We start from the raw sequence: 18,676 nt of genomic DNA, 5'->3' as shown, positions 1-18,676 counted from the left end.
GATAACAGGCATGTGTCCCGTATTATTTGTACCTTGCTTTTCACTTTCATTCCTAAAACCAGGTGAGGAGGTTTTTCCTTCTTTGCTTAATAATAACTTCGTAGAAAACATGCACAAGCATACAAACACAATTTTCCTTGTATCCTTTGGTCTTCTCATCTTTCCTTCTGGGCCCAGATGGCTCCATAACACTCGGCATCACGGATACAACTGTCCATTTCCCACTTCTTAGCTGATCTTGAATGAATCAGGAAACATTCCACTTTCATACTCTCAACCAATTATTGCACTCAAGATGCCAAAGTATAGAGCTTTGGAAGTAGAGGTAGAAGCTAATGCCTTGCTCTGCCAATCACCATCCTGGGATACCCTGCACCCCCACCCCCAAGGAATGAGCATCTCTAACATACTTCAGAGATGATACCTTTCTTATTAAAAGGGAAAGCTGAGAAGCCTACTCAGGAGCTGCCATGCTACTGCCCCAATCTGGACATGAGTTTGGAGGACTGCAGCATCCTGCTTCCATCTCCAACCCTCCTGAGGCTTTGTTTAGCTGTACAGAACATTCTTTAATCCATCTTTTTTGAGGATACTTAAATCTTGTGCATGGGTTTCCTTTTCCCCTCCCTAGTGTGGAAACAGAGTTACCGCATAATCCTTCATTTGAACAGGCATTTGCCACCAAATGAAAGAATTGAAACAAGTAAGAGAAGCTGATCCAGTATCTTCTTAATTTTTAAATTCTTCAAATTCAAGGATCCCACATTCTGATTGCTTCAGTGAGAAGCCTTAATTTATTGAGTCAGGGTTAGCAGCCTCACAAAGTTGTAGGAATATCAACCACAAGGGAGAGGGAGTATTTAGGGACTCAGTCCACTGCTACTCCTTCTCTACTGGGTAAGTGTAAGTAGTGCAGATCCTCCCAATGGGCCATTGTACTAAGAGTGCTCCATCACTCTTTGGAGAAATCCATTCCCATTCTGTGCTCAGGGCTTTGGATGGCCCACCAAGGACCAGGAGTGTTGGTGGCCCTGTAGGTCTTCAGGCACAGGAGAAAAGAACTCACCTATTCAAGGTCCTGCATTGATTTTGCTAGGTCTGGTGCTGCTTTTGGGTTCATCCTAGTGATCTCTCTCGCACCACATTGAGCCTCTATGTTAGTTTGTCCATGAGGGTAGAGAGCTAGCTGAGTGAAAGGGAAGCCCAGACATTACTGTGGGAAAGCTGCCAATAAATCCCATAAGGAGTGGAGCAGAGGTGGTTTGGGATGAAGGAACTTAATACTGGGACAGGAGATAGGTACTCTATGGAGACCTCCTGCTTGATGTAGCGGAAGACTTGAGTTCAAAGAGATAATAATGAAGTCAACCTTATAGAGTTGTTGTACACATCAAATGAGATGCTTGTGTAAAGAGCTTTGCAAACGTTAAACCACTATATGAATGTCAGTAGTTATTATTATTGTTCTATCATTCTCATCTTTTTTGATGAAACTCAGATAGAAATGATTCTGTGATAAGTCACTTTCCTGCTATTATAATTCTTTTATGTTTAGTGTTCAGAGAACTATTGATAAAGTAAACAAAACGGTTTTTTGTAACTGAATAAAACTATTGGGATTCAGGCTTATATTCTATAGATTCAGTGAGAGTACCTTTAGGACAACTTTATTAGCAGACAGGGTGATGGGGATGATAAATACTTCTTTCTGTTCCCATGTGATTTTGATTTCTTCTGCTAGATCTCCATGTTTTAAGAGCTTTTCATTTTATCTAATAGGAGGGTTGTGAGTGTTCATAAAATCTACCAAAATATTGTTCATAAATTTCTGTGGATCAATGTTATATTCAAGTGATTCTAAGTGATAATATTTATCTATGATTATGTTCTGGAACTTAGAGAGTTTACTTCACCTACTTTAGAGGTCAGTGTTGTCTGTACTGAAGCATAGTATGGAGTATTAACATTTCTTTTTTGTTGTTTTATTATATTTATTCTTTTTAAAATAATATTTTATCTTTCTCCAATTACATGTAAAAATAATTTTTAACATTTAAAAAAAAGTTTTCAATTCTGAATTCTACCCCTCATTCCCTCCCTGAGATGGTAAGCAATCTCACATGAATTTGTATTGACATTTCTAATTTTTATCTGCTGTGTCCAGTTTTCTTGTGGTTCCAGAGTGTGGAGGTACATTGTGAGCTCCATTGTCTTCTCTGTCAAGATGATTGTCACATAGTTTTCAAGAAGAGCTGGCCTGTTTCCCTGTGCCATCTTGGTTATTTCTTTGTTTTTATCACCCTTAACTTAGTGTGCTAACTAAGGAAGGAAAGAAACAAACATTTATTAAGCACCTACTATGAGCCCGGCAAATATCTCATTTAATTCTTACAGCAACCCTATGAGGTAGGTGCTGTTATTACACCCATTTTTACAGTTGAAGAAACTGAGGCAGAGAGAAACTAGGAGACTTGTCCAGTATCACACAGATAGCAAGTATCTGAGACCAGATTTGGACTTAGGTCTTCCTGACTCCAGCCCAGTGCTCTATCCACTGAGCCACTGAGCCACTGAGCTGCCTAATTGATGGTGCCATCAGAGACTACTTCCCCAATCTTTCAAAAGTCCTGCCAGTCCTTCACAGGCATCATCATGATCTTAGGGCATATTGCCTTAGCCTAGAGTGTTGTGCTGGGGCCAGCTCAGACAAGCTCTCAAGAGCTGATTGTTAAATTTTTAGTGAGAGCATTTACACTTCAGAAATCAAACACTATAAATCAGGGTTTGATTTTTGTTTTTTGATTGTCTGGACCTAAGAATGTGATAAAGAAAATTTTAATAATATATACTGAACTTAAAAGTATACTCTGTGTTTATGTGTGTGTATACATATATGTATATTTGAGAACCAATTGTTAAGTATTTATCAGCATACTCATAACTATATTATCACCCTGTCTGTCAGTCCCGTATTTTTCTATCTCTCCTCCTCTTCTTCCATGCTGAGGATGGTGGGCTTGGGCTTTGAAGAGGTTATTATTATTATTGTTATTATCTTATTCCTCTCATCTTTTTCGATGGGATTAAGTTAGAAACTCTCCCAAGACAAGTCACTGTCCTGCAGTGTGGTACAATAGTCAAAGATTTTGCAGTCACAAAACCTTGGTTTGTACCCCTTGCCTTTGACACTGATTACATATATGATTTTGGGCAAATCATTTGACTTTCCTTGGACCTCAGTTTCCTCATCTGCAAAATGATGGGGTTTGACTAGATGTTCCCTTAGGTTCTTCCCAGCATTAGATCTCTGTTCCCATATTTAATGTTACGTGGACTGCTGCACAGGAAGAATAAGCAACTGCTTTTTGTAGTTGAATGAAAGTATTAGGCTATAAGCTCATCTGCTGAAGGCACTGGAGAAACAATTCTAATAGCAGAGAGGACAACAGGGGTGATCTAGACCTTCCCTTATTCCCATACAATTTTGATCTCCTCTTGTAGGTATTTTATTATTATGATTATCAACAACAGAAATAATCACAATGATAATCATCATCATGTTGAAGGCCTGGGACTTTGGCCTCATGAGAGCTACCATGGTGGGTAATGGCAGCCTTTGGGTACGTCTTCCAAACAACATGAGAAAAGAGAAGGAGTTGAAAATTCCAAGGCCTGCTCTTCTGTGCCCACCTTTTTTCATCTACCCAGTTTGGTTCTGTGGAAAATCAGGTTCGAGGCAAGAACTTGCTCCATTAGGAGGGAGTAAGGTTAAGTACTGCTTCATCCTAAGTGAGACATGGCCCTAGTTAGGATCTTGTAAAGGATAATGAGAATGTAGTCCTGAGTTTAAAGCCTAAGTTCCCTCTTTGGAGCAGACCCAGGAGATTTTGCCTTCAGCTCCAATTTTTTGTTGTTCAATCTGTCCAACTCTTTGTGACCCCATGTGGGGTAAAATACTGGAGTGGTTTACCATTTCCTTCTCCAGTTCATCTTATAGATGAGGAAACTGAGGCAAATAGAGTAGAGTGACTTGCCCAGAGTCACACAACTAGTGAGTATCTGAGCCAGATTTGAATTCAGGTCTTTCTGACCTGCTAGGTGGTACAGTGGATAGAGTGCTGGCCCTGTGGTCAGGAGGACCTTGAGTTGACACTTACTAGCTGTGTGACTCTGGGCAAGTCCCTTAACCCTATTTGTTTCAATTTCCTCATCTGTAAAATGAACTCGAAAAGGAAATGGCAAACCACTCCAACATCTTTGCCAAGAAAACTCCAAATGGGGTCACAAAGAGTCAGATATGACTGAACAACAACAACAATGTAAGAAATAGCACATGAGTCAGTTTGAGATAAAATGTAGGAGAGAGAAGCTCTGAGTGAATGACCTTTATTTTCTCATTAAAGTGTGGGTCAGGTCTTTTGGTCAGTCTGCTTCCCTCACGGCCTTAGGCTAAATTGCTTTAGGCAAATAGAATTTGGGATTTATCCACCTTGGGCCTTGGAACCAAGCTCATTGGTCTAGTTTTCCAATTCCAGGGTTACTCTCAGCCCATCAAGAATTCTCTCATTGACATGGGAAGACTGTGGTGTTGACCCCCCATAGTCTTTTTTGGTTTCTTATCTATGTCTAATTTCACTGCCTTCCACTAAAGCAAAAACAAAGGAATAAAAGATGTAAATATGACAGGTCCCATTATCTCACAATCAAAATAATTCAACCCAATGTATTAGTGACTCTTGATATTTACAAGAGACACCCTCATTCTATATAGAGTAGGACTGCTATAGGGAATGGGTGTTATTTCTTAGTCAAAATCTACATGCTGTCCTACCTCACTGGGAGCTTACACTGGAATGCATGAGTCATGGTGACCCATTCATTATTCCCCAAACTGATTGTTCCCCAGTAGAGCAGGAACTAAGGTGGGGTAAGCAGGGTTTTCCTCCAGGTGCCACTTAAGATAGAAGCTTCTCAATTTAGAGGATATAGATTTTAAAGGGCTCAAGTCAAAAGCCAACCTATTCCCTTGGCCTGGGGGAGGAGTTATTTGTCCATTAATGGGAGGGAGGTCATAGGACATGAAACACCACTTCCTCCCACACACAGCCATAACCTGCCTTGCAGTTGCTTTGCACAGGGTTGGCTTGGCTATGAGCTACCATTGTTTTCTGACAGTGGGGCATAGGGAGGTTGGAGGTAGGGCAATGCTCTTAGTGCCTCCTACTCAAGCAGAGTCCAGAGAAGAGGCTTGAAATTGGTAATCCATGTGCATATATAACCTATATTAGATTGCTTGCTGTCCTGTGAGGGGGGAGGGAAGAAAGGAAGGGAGCTCAAAATCTTACAAAGATGAATGTTGAAAACTACCTTACATGTAGTTGGAGAAAAATAAAATACTACTAAGTAAACAATAATAATAAAATTTTAAAAAATGGGTAATCCAGTAACCCCCTTCATAGAAACTAGGTTCTTGGTGCCTACTTGGGTCTCTCATCAATTCAAATCCATAGTTCTGAGCCCCCAACCTATGAATCTCTGCCAGATCAAAGCAGATGCCACATGAATTTAAAGCAATTAGTATTTAGAGAAATTAAAATAAGGAAATGAATCAGGTACAAAATGTTAATTTCCCCCTAATTCTTTTGTCTTCCCAGCAATGTAGAAAAGGAATATATCAGTTTAAATTCATAGTGTAACTGTTTAAAGATAATCTATCTGCTTATTCACTTCCTTTACATCTTAGCCAGCAGCTATCTAGTGTTGTCAGTTTCAAAAAATGGCAGCCAGATTTGGGCTAGACTTATCACCTGTATCACTGAGGCGGAAACAGACTTAGAGTCCACATCAGAGACCCTCTTACTGCAATTGTTCCATGTGACTGCTATCTCTCTTTTCCCAATTCATGCTGACAATTATACTCAAATTCCACAAGGGAGGTAGGATAGAGCATTGGAGTCTTAGGTCTTATTTTGGAACTGGGGGAAAACTGAAAGTGTGCTAGAAAGAACTCATTATGGGCAGAAGCAATCTCAACCCCTTATTATGCTAGTAAGGTATCAATCCAATATTTACCCAGTATTTACTTAATACAAGGTAGTATGCCAGGTTCTGGGAGTAGGAGTACAGAGAACAGTATAAGAAATGACTGTTGTTCTCAAGGAACAGGAGTCTAGTTGGGGAGAGAAGATTTAGATACAACATACTTTTAGGACTCATAGCTTTAGAGCCTAAAGGAACTTGCCCAGCAAGTCCAAACATTCTCTCTGTCTCTGTCTCTCTCTGTCTCACAATGAGTTCAAAGCACAAGTGAATAAATCAACCTAGGTGATTCAGGGTGCATTAAAAGATAAGATTGGAGGGGGACAAGTTATAGAAAGACCTTGAAATCCAGAAAAAGGTACAGTGTTTAGACTTGTTAGGATAAGCAGTGGGGAACCATTAAATATTCTTTCCATTGAACAGGATAACAAGGAACCAGTATATTCCCTTGCCTAATCATACTCAATACCCTGAGAGATGACATCACTGATGATAACCTTATCATCGACAGTCATTTAAGCTTTGTTGGAGTAGGAGGAAGGAAGGTATTTCATTTAAATGGTCCACCTTGCTGGTGTTTAACTCATTCTTGAAAGTGGTGTGTCAGGTATTATCTATCTCTTTTCCAGTCTATTGTTTTTTTTTTTTTTGGTTCTTTTTGTTTTTTGCCAGGCAGTTAGGGTTAAGTAATTTGCCCAGGGTCACACATCTAGTAAGTGTCAAATGTCTGAGGCAAGATTTGAACTCAGGTCCTTCTGACTCCAGGGTCGGTGCGCTATCTGCTGCGCCACCTAGGTGCCACCAGTCTATTCTTTTTTTTTAAAATTATTTACTTCATTAAATATTTCCCAATTACATTAAAATTTTTTAACAATTATTTTTAAAAATTTTGAGTTCCAAATTCTCTCCCTCCCTCCTCCTTGAGAAGACAAGTGATTTGATATTAGTCATACATGTGAAGCCATACAAAACATATTTCCATGTTAGTCAGCCATGTTGCAGAAGAAGACACAAACAAAACAAGAAAAATAAAGCAAGTTGGAAAAGTATGCTTGGATTTGCCTTCAGACTCCATCAGTTCTGTCTCTGGAGATGGATAGCATTTTTCATCATGGGTCCTTTGGAATTATCTTGGATCATTGTCTTGATCAGAGTTGCTAAGTCTTTCACAACTGAGCATTCTTAAAATATTGCTGTGTACAGTGTTCTAGTTCTGCTCACTTTACTTTGTATCAGTTCCTATAAGTCTTCTCAGGTTTTTCTGAAACCATCCTGCTCAGCATTTCTTATAGAACAATAATATTCCATCATAATCATACACCGTAACTTGTTCAGCCATTCCCCAATTGATGGGCATCCCCTTGATCTTTAATTCTTTGCCACTACAGAATGAACTTCTATAAATATTTTTGTATAAATGGGTCTTTTCCCCCTTTTTTTGATCTCTTTGAGATAGAGACCTAATAGTCATATTGCTGGGTCCAGAGGCATGCCCAGTTTTATATCCCTTTGGGCATAGTCCCAAATTGTTCTCCAGAATGGTTGGACTTGTTCACAGCTCCACCAACAATGCATTAGTGTCTCATTTTTTCCACATCCTCTCCAGCATTTGTCATTTTCTTTTTCTGTCATATTAGCCAATCTGATTGGAGTGAGGTGGTACTTCAGAGTTTTTTAATTTGCGTTTCTCTAATCAATTGTGACTTAGAGAATTTTTTCATGTGACCATTGATAGCTTTGATTTCTTTTTCAGAAAACTGCCTGTTTATATCCTTGTTTGGAAGGAAATGTTGGGAGAGCTCGGCTGAGTGCTTCTCTACTCCACCATCTTGGCTCTCTCCCATCTATTCTTAGTCCTTCCTCATTTAAGTCCCTGATACCTCTCTGAATTCCTGAGATTGGAGGAAGTGACTGATGGAGTCATCTAGGAGTTGTCCGAGCCAAGGGAAAATCCTGCCCTCAGGGTCCTTTGGCAATGCCACCTGGGAGCACCTGTAACAGCAACATCTCTCTGGGTTTTTCACTAGGAGGCTCATTACTTTCATCTCCAACCTCTTATGATCAAGGGGGAGGATAGAAAGACTGATCATGAGGTCACCACTTTAAGCACTCAGGGAGTCAGTTTGCAGAGCTCAGGGAGTGAATCCCACCTGATGATAAGAATGGCAATTGAATGAATAAAACACCACAGCAGGAGACAAGGGCCTTCTGCTGACATTCAGCCTTGAGGCTGGGAAATAATCTCAATCTGCTCCGTGGTTCCTTCTCAAGAGTTCTGTCAGAGCTAGCAACCAATGCTTGAGTTATGATCCAGGGAGGAAATTTGAGGAAGGACTTGCAAAAGAGCCAAGGATGAGGTGGGGGTGGGGGAATGATGAAAGAGTAGAATTGGAATCACTTGGCTTCAGACTTCCAAAGAAGGCAATGATTAGGCCCTTAGCTGTGCAAGAGATGAGTTTAAACCACAGGGAGGTCAGACTTGAGTTAGTAAATCCTGATCATTGAATGAAGAAGGCAGAGAAGCCTTTTCTCCCTGATGCTTTTAAGAACAACTGAGATGCCCAGATGTCTGGTACACACTTCTACTTTGGGAGTGAAGCTATTTGGCAGAAGAGAGCTAGGTATGATGCAGAGGTATGGCTTACACTCACAATTAGTGGAGGAGGTGAATTCCTTGAGAGACTCCTCGTAGGGCTCAGGTTTTTCCCTAATAATGTAGCCTTTGTGGATGGTGGGTTGGAGTGATGTGGCCACAGTTTGGCCTGGAGGGGTAGGACATAGAATCCAAACCCACATAATTGCTGAGATGATCTGGATTTCAAGGAGTTTCTTGATACCCTGGAGATTTTGGAAGGTTCCCTGTCCCTTCCTTCACACAAAAGAGGGATAAGGGAGATTGAGCTGTCTCTTCTTGCAGCCTCATAAATCTTAAAGAGGAGGGAAACTCAAAGATCTTCTAGTCCCCCTCCCCCAATTTTACAGAGAAGAATAGAAGGACTGTGGAGGAAGGGAGGAGGAAACAAGCATTTATTAAGCACTTCGTTGTGCCAAGCACTATGCTAAGTGTTTTACAAATATTATCTCATCTGATTCTTGAAACAACCTTGGGAAGGAAGTGCTATTTTTATCCCCATTTTACAGTTAGGGAAACTGAAGCAGAGGTGAAGTGACTTGCCCAAGGTCCCATAACTAGTCAAGTACCTGAGGTCAAATTTGAACTTGGGTCCAGGCCCAGAGCTCTGTCCATTGCATCACCTAGCTGTCTGACATGACTTGGGTTATTCAAGGTCACACAGGAAGTAAGTAGCAGAGGTGGGTTGTGAACTCAGCTCTTTAGGCTCCTGAATATCATGTTATCTCCTAGACATTCCCATTTCCAAATAAGTCTCCTCCATCAAGGCAACCGCTCCCTGGGTTTCTTACAGTGCCCAGAGTGGCTGGGCTGAGCAGCATCTCTAGAAGGATAAATGTTTTGGCAAAGCTCCAGTTTCGACTTATGAAACTCCACGGTACTTCTGGGCAGGTCCTGGCAATGTTCCAGCTCCTTTAGATGGATTCTGAAGCTTCCTCGCAACTTTCCTCCCCCATCAGAAATCCTCTGATTGTTCTAATTTTTAATTGCATGACAAGGGATTCAAATTTAAAACTACTGCTTTCTGTTTGGTTCTCTGCGGTGCCTTGGTGGAGAAGATTGTGCGTCAGCTTGTCCTTCTGCTCAGTCAACAGAAGGGATATGAAGAAAGGATGTGTTGGTCCTGAGAAGACTGGGGGACACTTCAACACACTTCAGATTTCTGAAGATTATTAGGCGCTCGACTATGCAATCAATAATATAGTGATAATTGCTCATATTTATATAGCCTTCTGTGAACATTATCTCATTTGAAACTCACAGCAGTTCTGTAAGGTAATCATTATCATTACTCCTATTTTGGAGATGAGGAAACTGAGACTTTGAAATGTTATTGAAATCCCTAGTTTCCTTCAGGGCTTAACTGAAGCATCACCTTCTGTATGAGACCTTTGCTGATCCTCCCTTCCTCCATCATTTTGCATAATTATATCAATGATAATTAGCATTTAGTAGTGCTTTAAAAGTATCATTGCATTTTATCCTCACAATGACCCTAGAAGGTAGATGTTGGGGAGGCTGAAGCAAACAGGTTTATGATTTGCCTAGAGTCACACATCTAGTAGTATCTGAGGTAGGATTTGAATTCAGGTCTTCTTGATTCTGTTTTTGAACCTAATAGGGTGTCACACACACACACACACACACACACATGCACGCACGCACACATAGACAAGGCAATCAGGGTTAAGTGATTTGCCTAGGGTCACACAGCTTAGCAGTGTCTGAGGCTGAATTTGAACTCAGGTCCTCCTGATTCCAGGGCTGGTGCTCTACTCACTGGGCCACCTAGCCGCCCCTAATAGATATATCTTGATTGAACAATTAGTTTACTTGTGCAAGATTACAAAAATGTGGTTTGGATGGAGGTCTAGTCTGACTCTAGCTCCATTCTCTGTCCACTGGTACTACATTGCTTCTCAGTTACTTCATTGGCAAGAGTTTATAAAGGATTTGTGCTATGGCCAGCCCGAAGCTGAGCATTGTGTGAATCTCAAGAGAAAAGCAGACTCACCCAGCTTATAGTTTGTTTGGGTAGACAAGATATACATATGACTCTGCCTAGATTATCCCAACAAAGTGGAAAATCTCTTCATTGAAAAGGATTAAAATTCCTCCGGACTATCTCATACTGTGTTATTCCCACCTTTGGCTTTTGACAAATCTTCTTTGGAGTATGCTCCCTCTGTACAATCTTCTAGGATACTGAGACTCAGAGAGGGCTTAAGTAATTAAGGTCCTACAGACGCTACATGTCAGAGTCAAGATCTGAACCCAGGGAGTGGTAAAAAGGAAACAGTCCCTAACTCCAGTGTAAACCTTGTCTAGGAGTATACAATATGTCCTCATAGAAGTATATACAAAATAGAAAAGAAATACAAAGTAATTTGAGGGGAAGGTCCTAGTAGCTATGGGAATCAGGAAAGGTCTCATGTAGAAGGGAGTGCTTGAGATGAGCTTTGAAGGAGGTGAGGGATTTTAGAAGATAGGGATGAGGAAGGAGTACATTCCAGGCATGGTGAGGCAACCTGTGTGCAAATGCACAGAGACGGGAAATGAGAAGTCATGTTTGAGGAATAGAATGAAGGTCAGGCTGGACTAAAGAAAGCGAGAGGGGGAGTAATGTATAAGACTGGAAAGGAAGGTTCAAGCAAGGGCTTTAACCATCAAATGGATATTTATATGATAGAGGCAATGGGGAGCCAATGGAGTTTCTTGAGTAGGGGAGTAAGACCATTAGCCTTGCCCTTTTGGAGAATCACTTTGGCAGCTGTGCTGAGGATGACTAGAGGAAGCGAGAGATATGTGGCCAGGAAACCAATCAAGAGACAATTGCCATAGACCAGGCAAGGGTGGTGAAAGTCTGCATTGGGCTGGTGGCCAGGAGAGTGGAGAGAAGGGGATGGAAGAGAGGAGTGAAGAAGATAAGAGTCTCAGGAAGAAGTATAGCCCGAGTGCTACCCCTTCCCCCACCACAGATCCAGGAAATGCATCAGACTGAATCCTGATAGGGAAGTCAAAGAAAAACATCACAGCCCAGGTCACACTGGGAGAGAGACAAAGAGGTCTGTGTACAATGGAGACTAGCCCCGATGAAACCCTCCGGTGTAGGAAAAGGCTGTTGTTCCACAGGACAAGAAGAGGTCTCAGATTCAGCAAAGAAAGGCTCTTGCACATTACCCTGTTCTGGGTCACAGATCCAGGACTGACTGAAGAGAGGACCTAAGGGTGGTGTTTGTGAGTAAGAAGTGGTCTTGGACCCTAGGAAGAGGCAAATTCAGAAGCAAAGAATAGCTGTGTGGTTTTGACCCCAGAGGCAAAGCAGGGTCCCAGTTTCAGCCTTTAACCCAGTCTGAAGTTTGCAGTGGAATAACAAGGGTGGAAATCCCAGGCTCAAGGGGAACTTGCAATTCTGTCATTCTAAACTAGAACTTTCCATTTGGCTGATTGATGGCTGAGTCTAGCTGTAGTCTATTGGAACTCCAACTGGCTCAAGTCCACACATGCAGTGTTCAGACCCAAACCCAGATCAAAAGCTTGCGTAGGTCAGAGTAGGAGGTTAGAAATTAGACTTTGCCCTGGGTCACACCACTTTGGGAGCATTGAAAGATTGCAGATCCCCAGCCTGACCTATTTCTGGGATGCTGGAAAAACTCAATGCCCTAAGAAAATAGCAGCAGGATCAACCCAAACGTTACCTGCAGAAATGCATAGAACCCATCCCTGACATAAAGTCTGAAGTCAGGTACTAAACTGGAAGAATGAATAAACAAATAAAAAAAGAAACTCACTATAAAAAGCTCTTCCAGTGACAAGGGCACTCAAAATACAAACCCGGAAGAAAAGTCAGCAAAGCACTTAAAAGTAAAGCCTCAATGAAAAACACAGTTTTTCTAAAGTTCAACTGAAAGTCCTGCAAAAGATGAAGCAAGAGTTAAAAATGCTTTTATAAATGAAATGAGAATGCTGGAGGGAAAAAACGTGAAAGAAATGAGAGCTATGGAAGAAGGTATTGGAAAGGGAATAGGCAGCCTGGAAAAGAGGTATAAAACCTTACTTAGGCAACAAACTTCCTGAAAATTGGAATGGACCAGATAGGAGTTAATGATTCTACAAGTCAACAAGAAATAGTGAAAACAAAGTGAAAATAATGGGGGAACTACCAGCAGGCTATTGCAATAGTCCAAGAGTGGGATGATAAAGACTTGTACCAGGGTATTGGCCACATCAGAGGAGAGAAAGGGGCATATTGGAGAGATGTTGCAAAGGTAAAATCAACAGGCCCCAGCAACAGATTGAATATGGAGAGTGAGAAATAGTGAGGAGTTGAGTATGACACCTAGATTGTGAACCTATGGGAGGGTGCTCTTGACAGTAATAGGAAAGTTTGGGGGTGGGATGTAGTTTATTTGGGAAAGATATTAAGTTCAGTTTTGGACATGTTGAATTTAAGATGTCTACTGGACATCCAATTCGGGTTTTCTGAAGGGCAAATGGAGATGCAAGATCTGGAGTCATCAGAGAGGTTAGAGCAGGTAGATTTGAGAGTCATCAGCATAGAAATGATTATGAGATCTGATGAGATCACCAAGTAAAGTAGTATTGGGCAGAGGTGTCAAACCCATAGCCCAAGGCCATAAGCTCTCAAAACTCCCCAGTGCTACCCAAACCAGATTAAAATGTAGTTGGAAAATGTTTAGTAAAATAAATAAAAATACAAAACAACATAAATTATATTAATTTGTGGTTTTCTAGGTTAACTGTGCAGGTGGGCAAGGATCCCATTCAATTTGAGTTCTATACCACTGGGATGGAGGGAGAAGAGATGAGAGCTCAGGACAGAGCCCTGTGACACACACCTATGAGGATCCAGCAAAGAAGACTGAGGAGTGGTCTGATAGGTAGGAGGAGAACCAGGAGAGAGTCATGTCCCAAAAACCTGTAGAGAAGAAAGTATCAAGGAGAAGGCGATCAACAGTGTCAAAAGCTACAGAGAGGTCAAGAGGAATGTGGATTGAGAAAAGGGCCATTAAATTAGGCAATTAGGAGATCATTGATAGCGTGGGAGAGAGCAGTTTTAGTGGAATGATGAAGTCAGAAGCTGGATTATAATGGAATAAGAAGAAAGTGGGAGGAGAAAAAGTAGAGACAACTATCATAGATGTACTCCTTAAGAATTTTAACTACAATAGACAAAGAGGTCCTGGGGTTGGAAGGATCAAGTAAGGGTTTTTTTGAAGATGGAGGAGACATGGGTGTATTTGTTGGCAGTAGGGAAGGAGCCAGTAGATGGGAATAGATTGAAGGTAAGAGACGGAATGGGGATGGCAGAGGGAGTAATCTGTTGAAGGAAATGGGATGGAATGAGATCACTTGTGCAGGAAGAAGGACTTGCTTTAGTAAGGAGTAAGGCCATCTCTTTGGGTGAAACAGGAGTGAAGGAGGAGATGAGGAATACACTAGACTAGAGGGAAAATGGGGGAGGAATGATAGGAGAAATTATCTCACATACACAAGTAGAAATCTATACAAACTAAAGAAGAGGTGGAAGGAGTGGTTGGTATTTGAACATCACTCTCTAAACTAGTCAAAGGAGGGAAAAATATACATACAATTGGGCACAGAAATCTATTTCACTCAATAGGGAAATAGGAAGGGAAGAGGATAAGGAAGAGGGCTAATAAGAGGGAGAATAGATTAAGGGAGGGGGTAGTCCTAAGCAAAATAGAATCTAAGGATATACAAAAATAATTATAGCAGCTTTTTTTTGTGGTGGTAAAGAATTGGAAACTGAGTGGGTGCCCAACACCTGGAGAATGGCTGAACAAGTAATGGTACATGAATATAATGGAATACTATTGTGGTGTAAGAAATTACGAAAGGCATGGTTTCAGAGAAACTTAGGAAGACTTGTATGAACTGATGCAGAGAGAGGTGAGTAGAATCAGAACAATTTCTACAATGACAACAATGTCGTAAAGACGAACAACTTTTGAAACACTTGGGAATTCTGATCAACACAATGACCAACTTTGATTCTGGCTACCCACTTTCTGATAGAGAGGTGATGGATGCAGAGGGCAGATATAATTTTGGACTTGGTCAAAGTAGGAATTTGTTTTATTTGGCTCTACATACTTATAATGAGGGTTTTCTTTTTCTTTTTTTGTCAGTTGGGGGGCAGGAGAAGTGAGACAGAGAGAAGGTAGATTTTTGTTGATTAAAAATATGTTAAAAACAAAAAAAGAAGGGGATGAATAGGTAAGATACTGTGCAGGTAGAAATGGTGATATTTGGCAGCTGATTGGAATATGGCTACCATTAGACACAAATATGTATGTATGTGTGTTTGTGTATATATATATAATGGTAGCCATCTCTAAGGCAGGGTGGGGGGAGGGAAGAAATAAAAGAAAAAAATAAATTTACGTGATAACTTTATTATATATTTAAAAGGAATTATACATTATACATAATGTGTAATCATCTTTTTTATTGCAGCATATTATGGAAATGCTTGTTTTATTCCATAAATTACAAATAAAATAAATAAATACAATTTAAAAATTCCATATGGCCTCAACAGAATTCATTATCTTCCCTTCCTCTCCCAATCCACTCCTTTTTCAAACTTCCCTATTTCTATTGAGGGTATCCTTTCAGTCTCAACCTGGAGTCATCTTCCACACCTTACTCTCTCTCACCCTACATTCCAACCGGCTGCCAAATATCACCATTCAGCAATAAAAATATCATTGGTAACTTTAGAGACAGCAGCTTTGGTTGAGTGATGTAGTTAGAAGCCACAATTATAAGATGATGAGAACTGAGTGAGAGGTGAAATGGAATGTAAACTTTTTCTAGCAGTGTGGCTGTGAAAGGGAAGAAAGATGCAGGGTGATGGTTTAAAGGCACAGTAGGGTCCACTGAGGGTTTTTAAGTCCCCTTTCCCTTTATCTCTTTGGGGGATCCTCTCTCCCAGGAATTCTGCTCCACCACCTGTATTTTCAAGAGGCAGTGTGGTATAGTGCAAAAGGAAATCAAATTTGGTAACAGAAGACCTGGATTCAAATTCTTAGACCCCCTACTTATTAGCTGTATGAATTTAGGTAAGTCTCTTTACTTCTCTAAGATTCTATTTCCTCATCTATAAAATGGGAATATCAATACTTGCACCAGTAATTTCAGAAGGTTATTATGAAGGCAAAATAAGTGAATAAAGATGCTTTGAAAATGTCAATTGCTATGATTGTTATTTTCACTCTCCATACCCCACTACCACTTAATACAATTTAATTGAGCCCTTGAGGGAACCAAATCGTGGGCACATTCAACATTCACCACTCTCTCTGTAAGGGACTGTTCTAAACCTGGAGCCCAAAACTATTGTTCTTTCCATTTGCTTGGAGCTAATAAACCACAGAGACCCTCATTTGCTGTCTCCTCACCATTTCTCATCTACATTTAAAAGGACTTTAGACTGAATCTTGGAGGTTGAATCTAGCCCTGTTTGCTGGCTGCCTGGACGGTCCCTTGGCAGTGAGATATTTGGGGCTGAATGTTATCTCACAGGTAACCGGAGAAGCAGCAGCAGGTGAAGCTCTTTGGTACAGTAGCAAGGAACGTCCTGGCATCAGGTCTGCCGTAGTGATGAGCGGAAAGCCTTTGTGCCAGTAGATGGACAGCCTGTAATGGGTTTCACGAGAGAGTTTCAATATTTGCCACAAACAGAGGGACAAAAGATGTGGAGGGCCATTGTGGGGTCCCCAAAGAGGAGCTAATCCTCAAGCAAGCAGCCAGTCAGGGGGGCTCAAGTGCTGGGCTGGGCTGGGCTAGGAGGGCAGGGGAAACTTACTGCCTATTATGAGTAATTGTTGGGGGGATAATAGCTCTGGGGTTAGGACACAGGTGGAGGGAGGAGGCATAGTGCACCTGTCTTGAGAGGTCAAATAAACAGGCGTCATTCCCTCCCGGCTCCACCCCCAAATTCACAGTTCCTTTAAGGTGGTTAGAACTATGGAGACATCTCTCTATTATCCAGGGGTTGGCTAGCCCAATGCCTAGATCATCCAGGTCCTTCCTTCCTCCACTCCCTCTACCCCCTTATTCCCCTCACTCCTGCTGCCTAAATCAGTTTACTTTTAGAGGGTTAGCCAGGGAAAGTTTTCCTAATTAATATGTTAACACACGGAAAGAGAGCAGTGATTTTGTTGCTGGCAGGAATGCAGAACAAAAATTTGCTAGCTTCATCTTGTCCCTACCCAAGTTCTGTTGAATGAAGTTCCTGAAGTGATTTGCATAGACATAGGTGGTGTACAGGTTCACGGGATTAGAAAGGAATTCTTACATTCTACCTCAGAGTATGTTGAATTCAAAGAGTAATAGCTGAGGCAGAAGAAAAGAGGTTTAAAAGACAATGTCTAAATGAAGTCTCTGCTGACTGGCTAACTTTGTATAGCTGAGACTGTGGGACTGAATCACAGAAGAATTGAAATGGCCCAAGGTGCTAGAAGCTAAAGGAATTAAAAAATTTCCTTATAGTGAAAAGGTGACATAAGAGCTGTAATTCAGTGGAGAACCAGAAAACAAGTTTAGCAAAGAAATCAAGGTATTAGAGTGTAACTAAGAACAATAGATCAGCAAAGGAACTCAGCGGTGTGTAGGAGTGAGGAAACCTTTCATCTGCCTGATGACATCACAAAGCCAGCAGATATCACTGGGGGCTTTGCAGAGGAGAAAGCAACAGTATTTGGAGGAATGTCCCCAGCAGGGACATTGATCTAAGATCATCAATTGCCCAAACTACGGATGTTCCCTAGGCACGAGTCCCACCTGTGTGTCCCTTCTCAATGTATGCTTACAACGTGAACACTGTCTTCACTCCTGTTCCCTCTCGCCTGGAGGTGCCTGTGGGAGACTATACTCCATGTGTATGGGATAGATTTTCTTTTTCACTTATTTTGCTAAGCTATTTAATTGTCTTTTTGCTTTGAACTCTGGTTGGCCTTTTAAGAGAAAGAACTTTGTTTGAGGCTTGTGAACTATGATCTTGGGTAAATGCTTACCAAAAATGTGCCCTGAACCCAGTTAGGTCAGCCTTTAGTGGACGTGGTGGTGGTGGTAGGGGAGCTATATGTGAAGGAGACCATACTAGACGTGCAGGTAGCGAATTTCTATGAACCTATGTGCCAATTCCAATATATAAAATCAGTGTAGACTAAAGGCCGCAATAGTGACCTTGGAGGATATCATACGAGAGAGTTGAGTATTTCCCAGACTGCTTTCTATGGACACATTGTAGTTGGGCTAAGTCAGGGGACCAAACGGAGACGTCTAGAACTCTAGGAATTAAGAGAGTTTAGTAAACTGAAACTTGCTATTTCAAACACAGGACTTAGAACTGAAAAGGACCCTAGAAATTATCTGTTCTAACCCTCTCATATTCTCTAGGTGGAAACTGAGGCCCTAGAGAGATGAGTAGCACAGGGACTTCTGGAGACTTGTCTTAAAGACTTGTCTATGGATATGAAATAGCTGAGGTTGTGGTAAGCCTGCATAGGCTTATATTCTATTTGCATTATAATTTGCATACTTACATATATCTTGCATAGATTGAGCCTTATTTTTTCAGAGAGTGTTTAAGTTGCGTAACTATGGTGCATGTCCCTGCCTCGTCAAGGGAGTGCAAAGAAATGGGTCTTCTTTTGGGAAGTGCCTGTGCTAATAGCTTCATATGGCTATGTGTACAGTAGTAGAAACTCCTGAAGGACTGAATGAATATTTGCAGGGGAGAATTCCAGGAGCCCTGAATTCCTCTGGTAGAGTGAAAAGAGCACTGGACTTGGAATTAGAGGACCTGGATTCAAATGCCTCCTCTGCTGCTTACTATTTAGGACAAATTGCTTAACCTTTCCAGGCTTCAGTGATAATAATGATAATGATAATGATAATGATGATGATAATAATAATAATAATAATAATAATAATAATAATAATAATAATAAT

General features: G+C 41.1%; 1 protein-coding gene across 1 annotated transcript in view; it reads right to left on the bottom strand.

Annotated features, from left to right (window-relative positions):
* Positions 1-2,090: 2,090 nt before the first annotated feature.
* Positions 2,091-18,676, bottom strand: part of RAB7B (RAB7B, member RAS oncogene family) — a 61,971-nt gene continuing 45,385 nt past the window's right edge. Inside the window, exon 6 of the mRNA XM_027871224.1 lies at positions 2,091-2,319. Coding sequence (XP_027727025.1) covers positions 2,308-2,319 — 12 coding nt within the window. The 3' untranslated portion in view covers positions 2,091-2,307. The remainder of the gene's footprint in view (positions 2,320-18,676) is intronic.

Source organism: Vombatus ursinus, unplaced genomic scaffold, assembly GCF_900497805.2.
Source record: "Vombatus ursinus unplaced genomic scaffold, bare-nosed wombat genome assembly UNPS02014798.1, whole genome shotgun sequence".
NCBI classification, from domain to species: domain Eukaryota; kingdom Metazoa; phylum Chordata; class Mammalia; order Diprotodontia; family Vombatidae; genus Vombatus; species Vombatus ursinus.
Note: the sequence above shows the minus strand (reverse complement) of the source record. Positions and strands in the feature narration are given on the sequence as shown.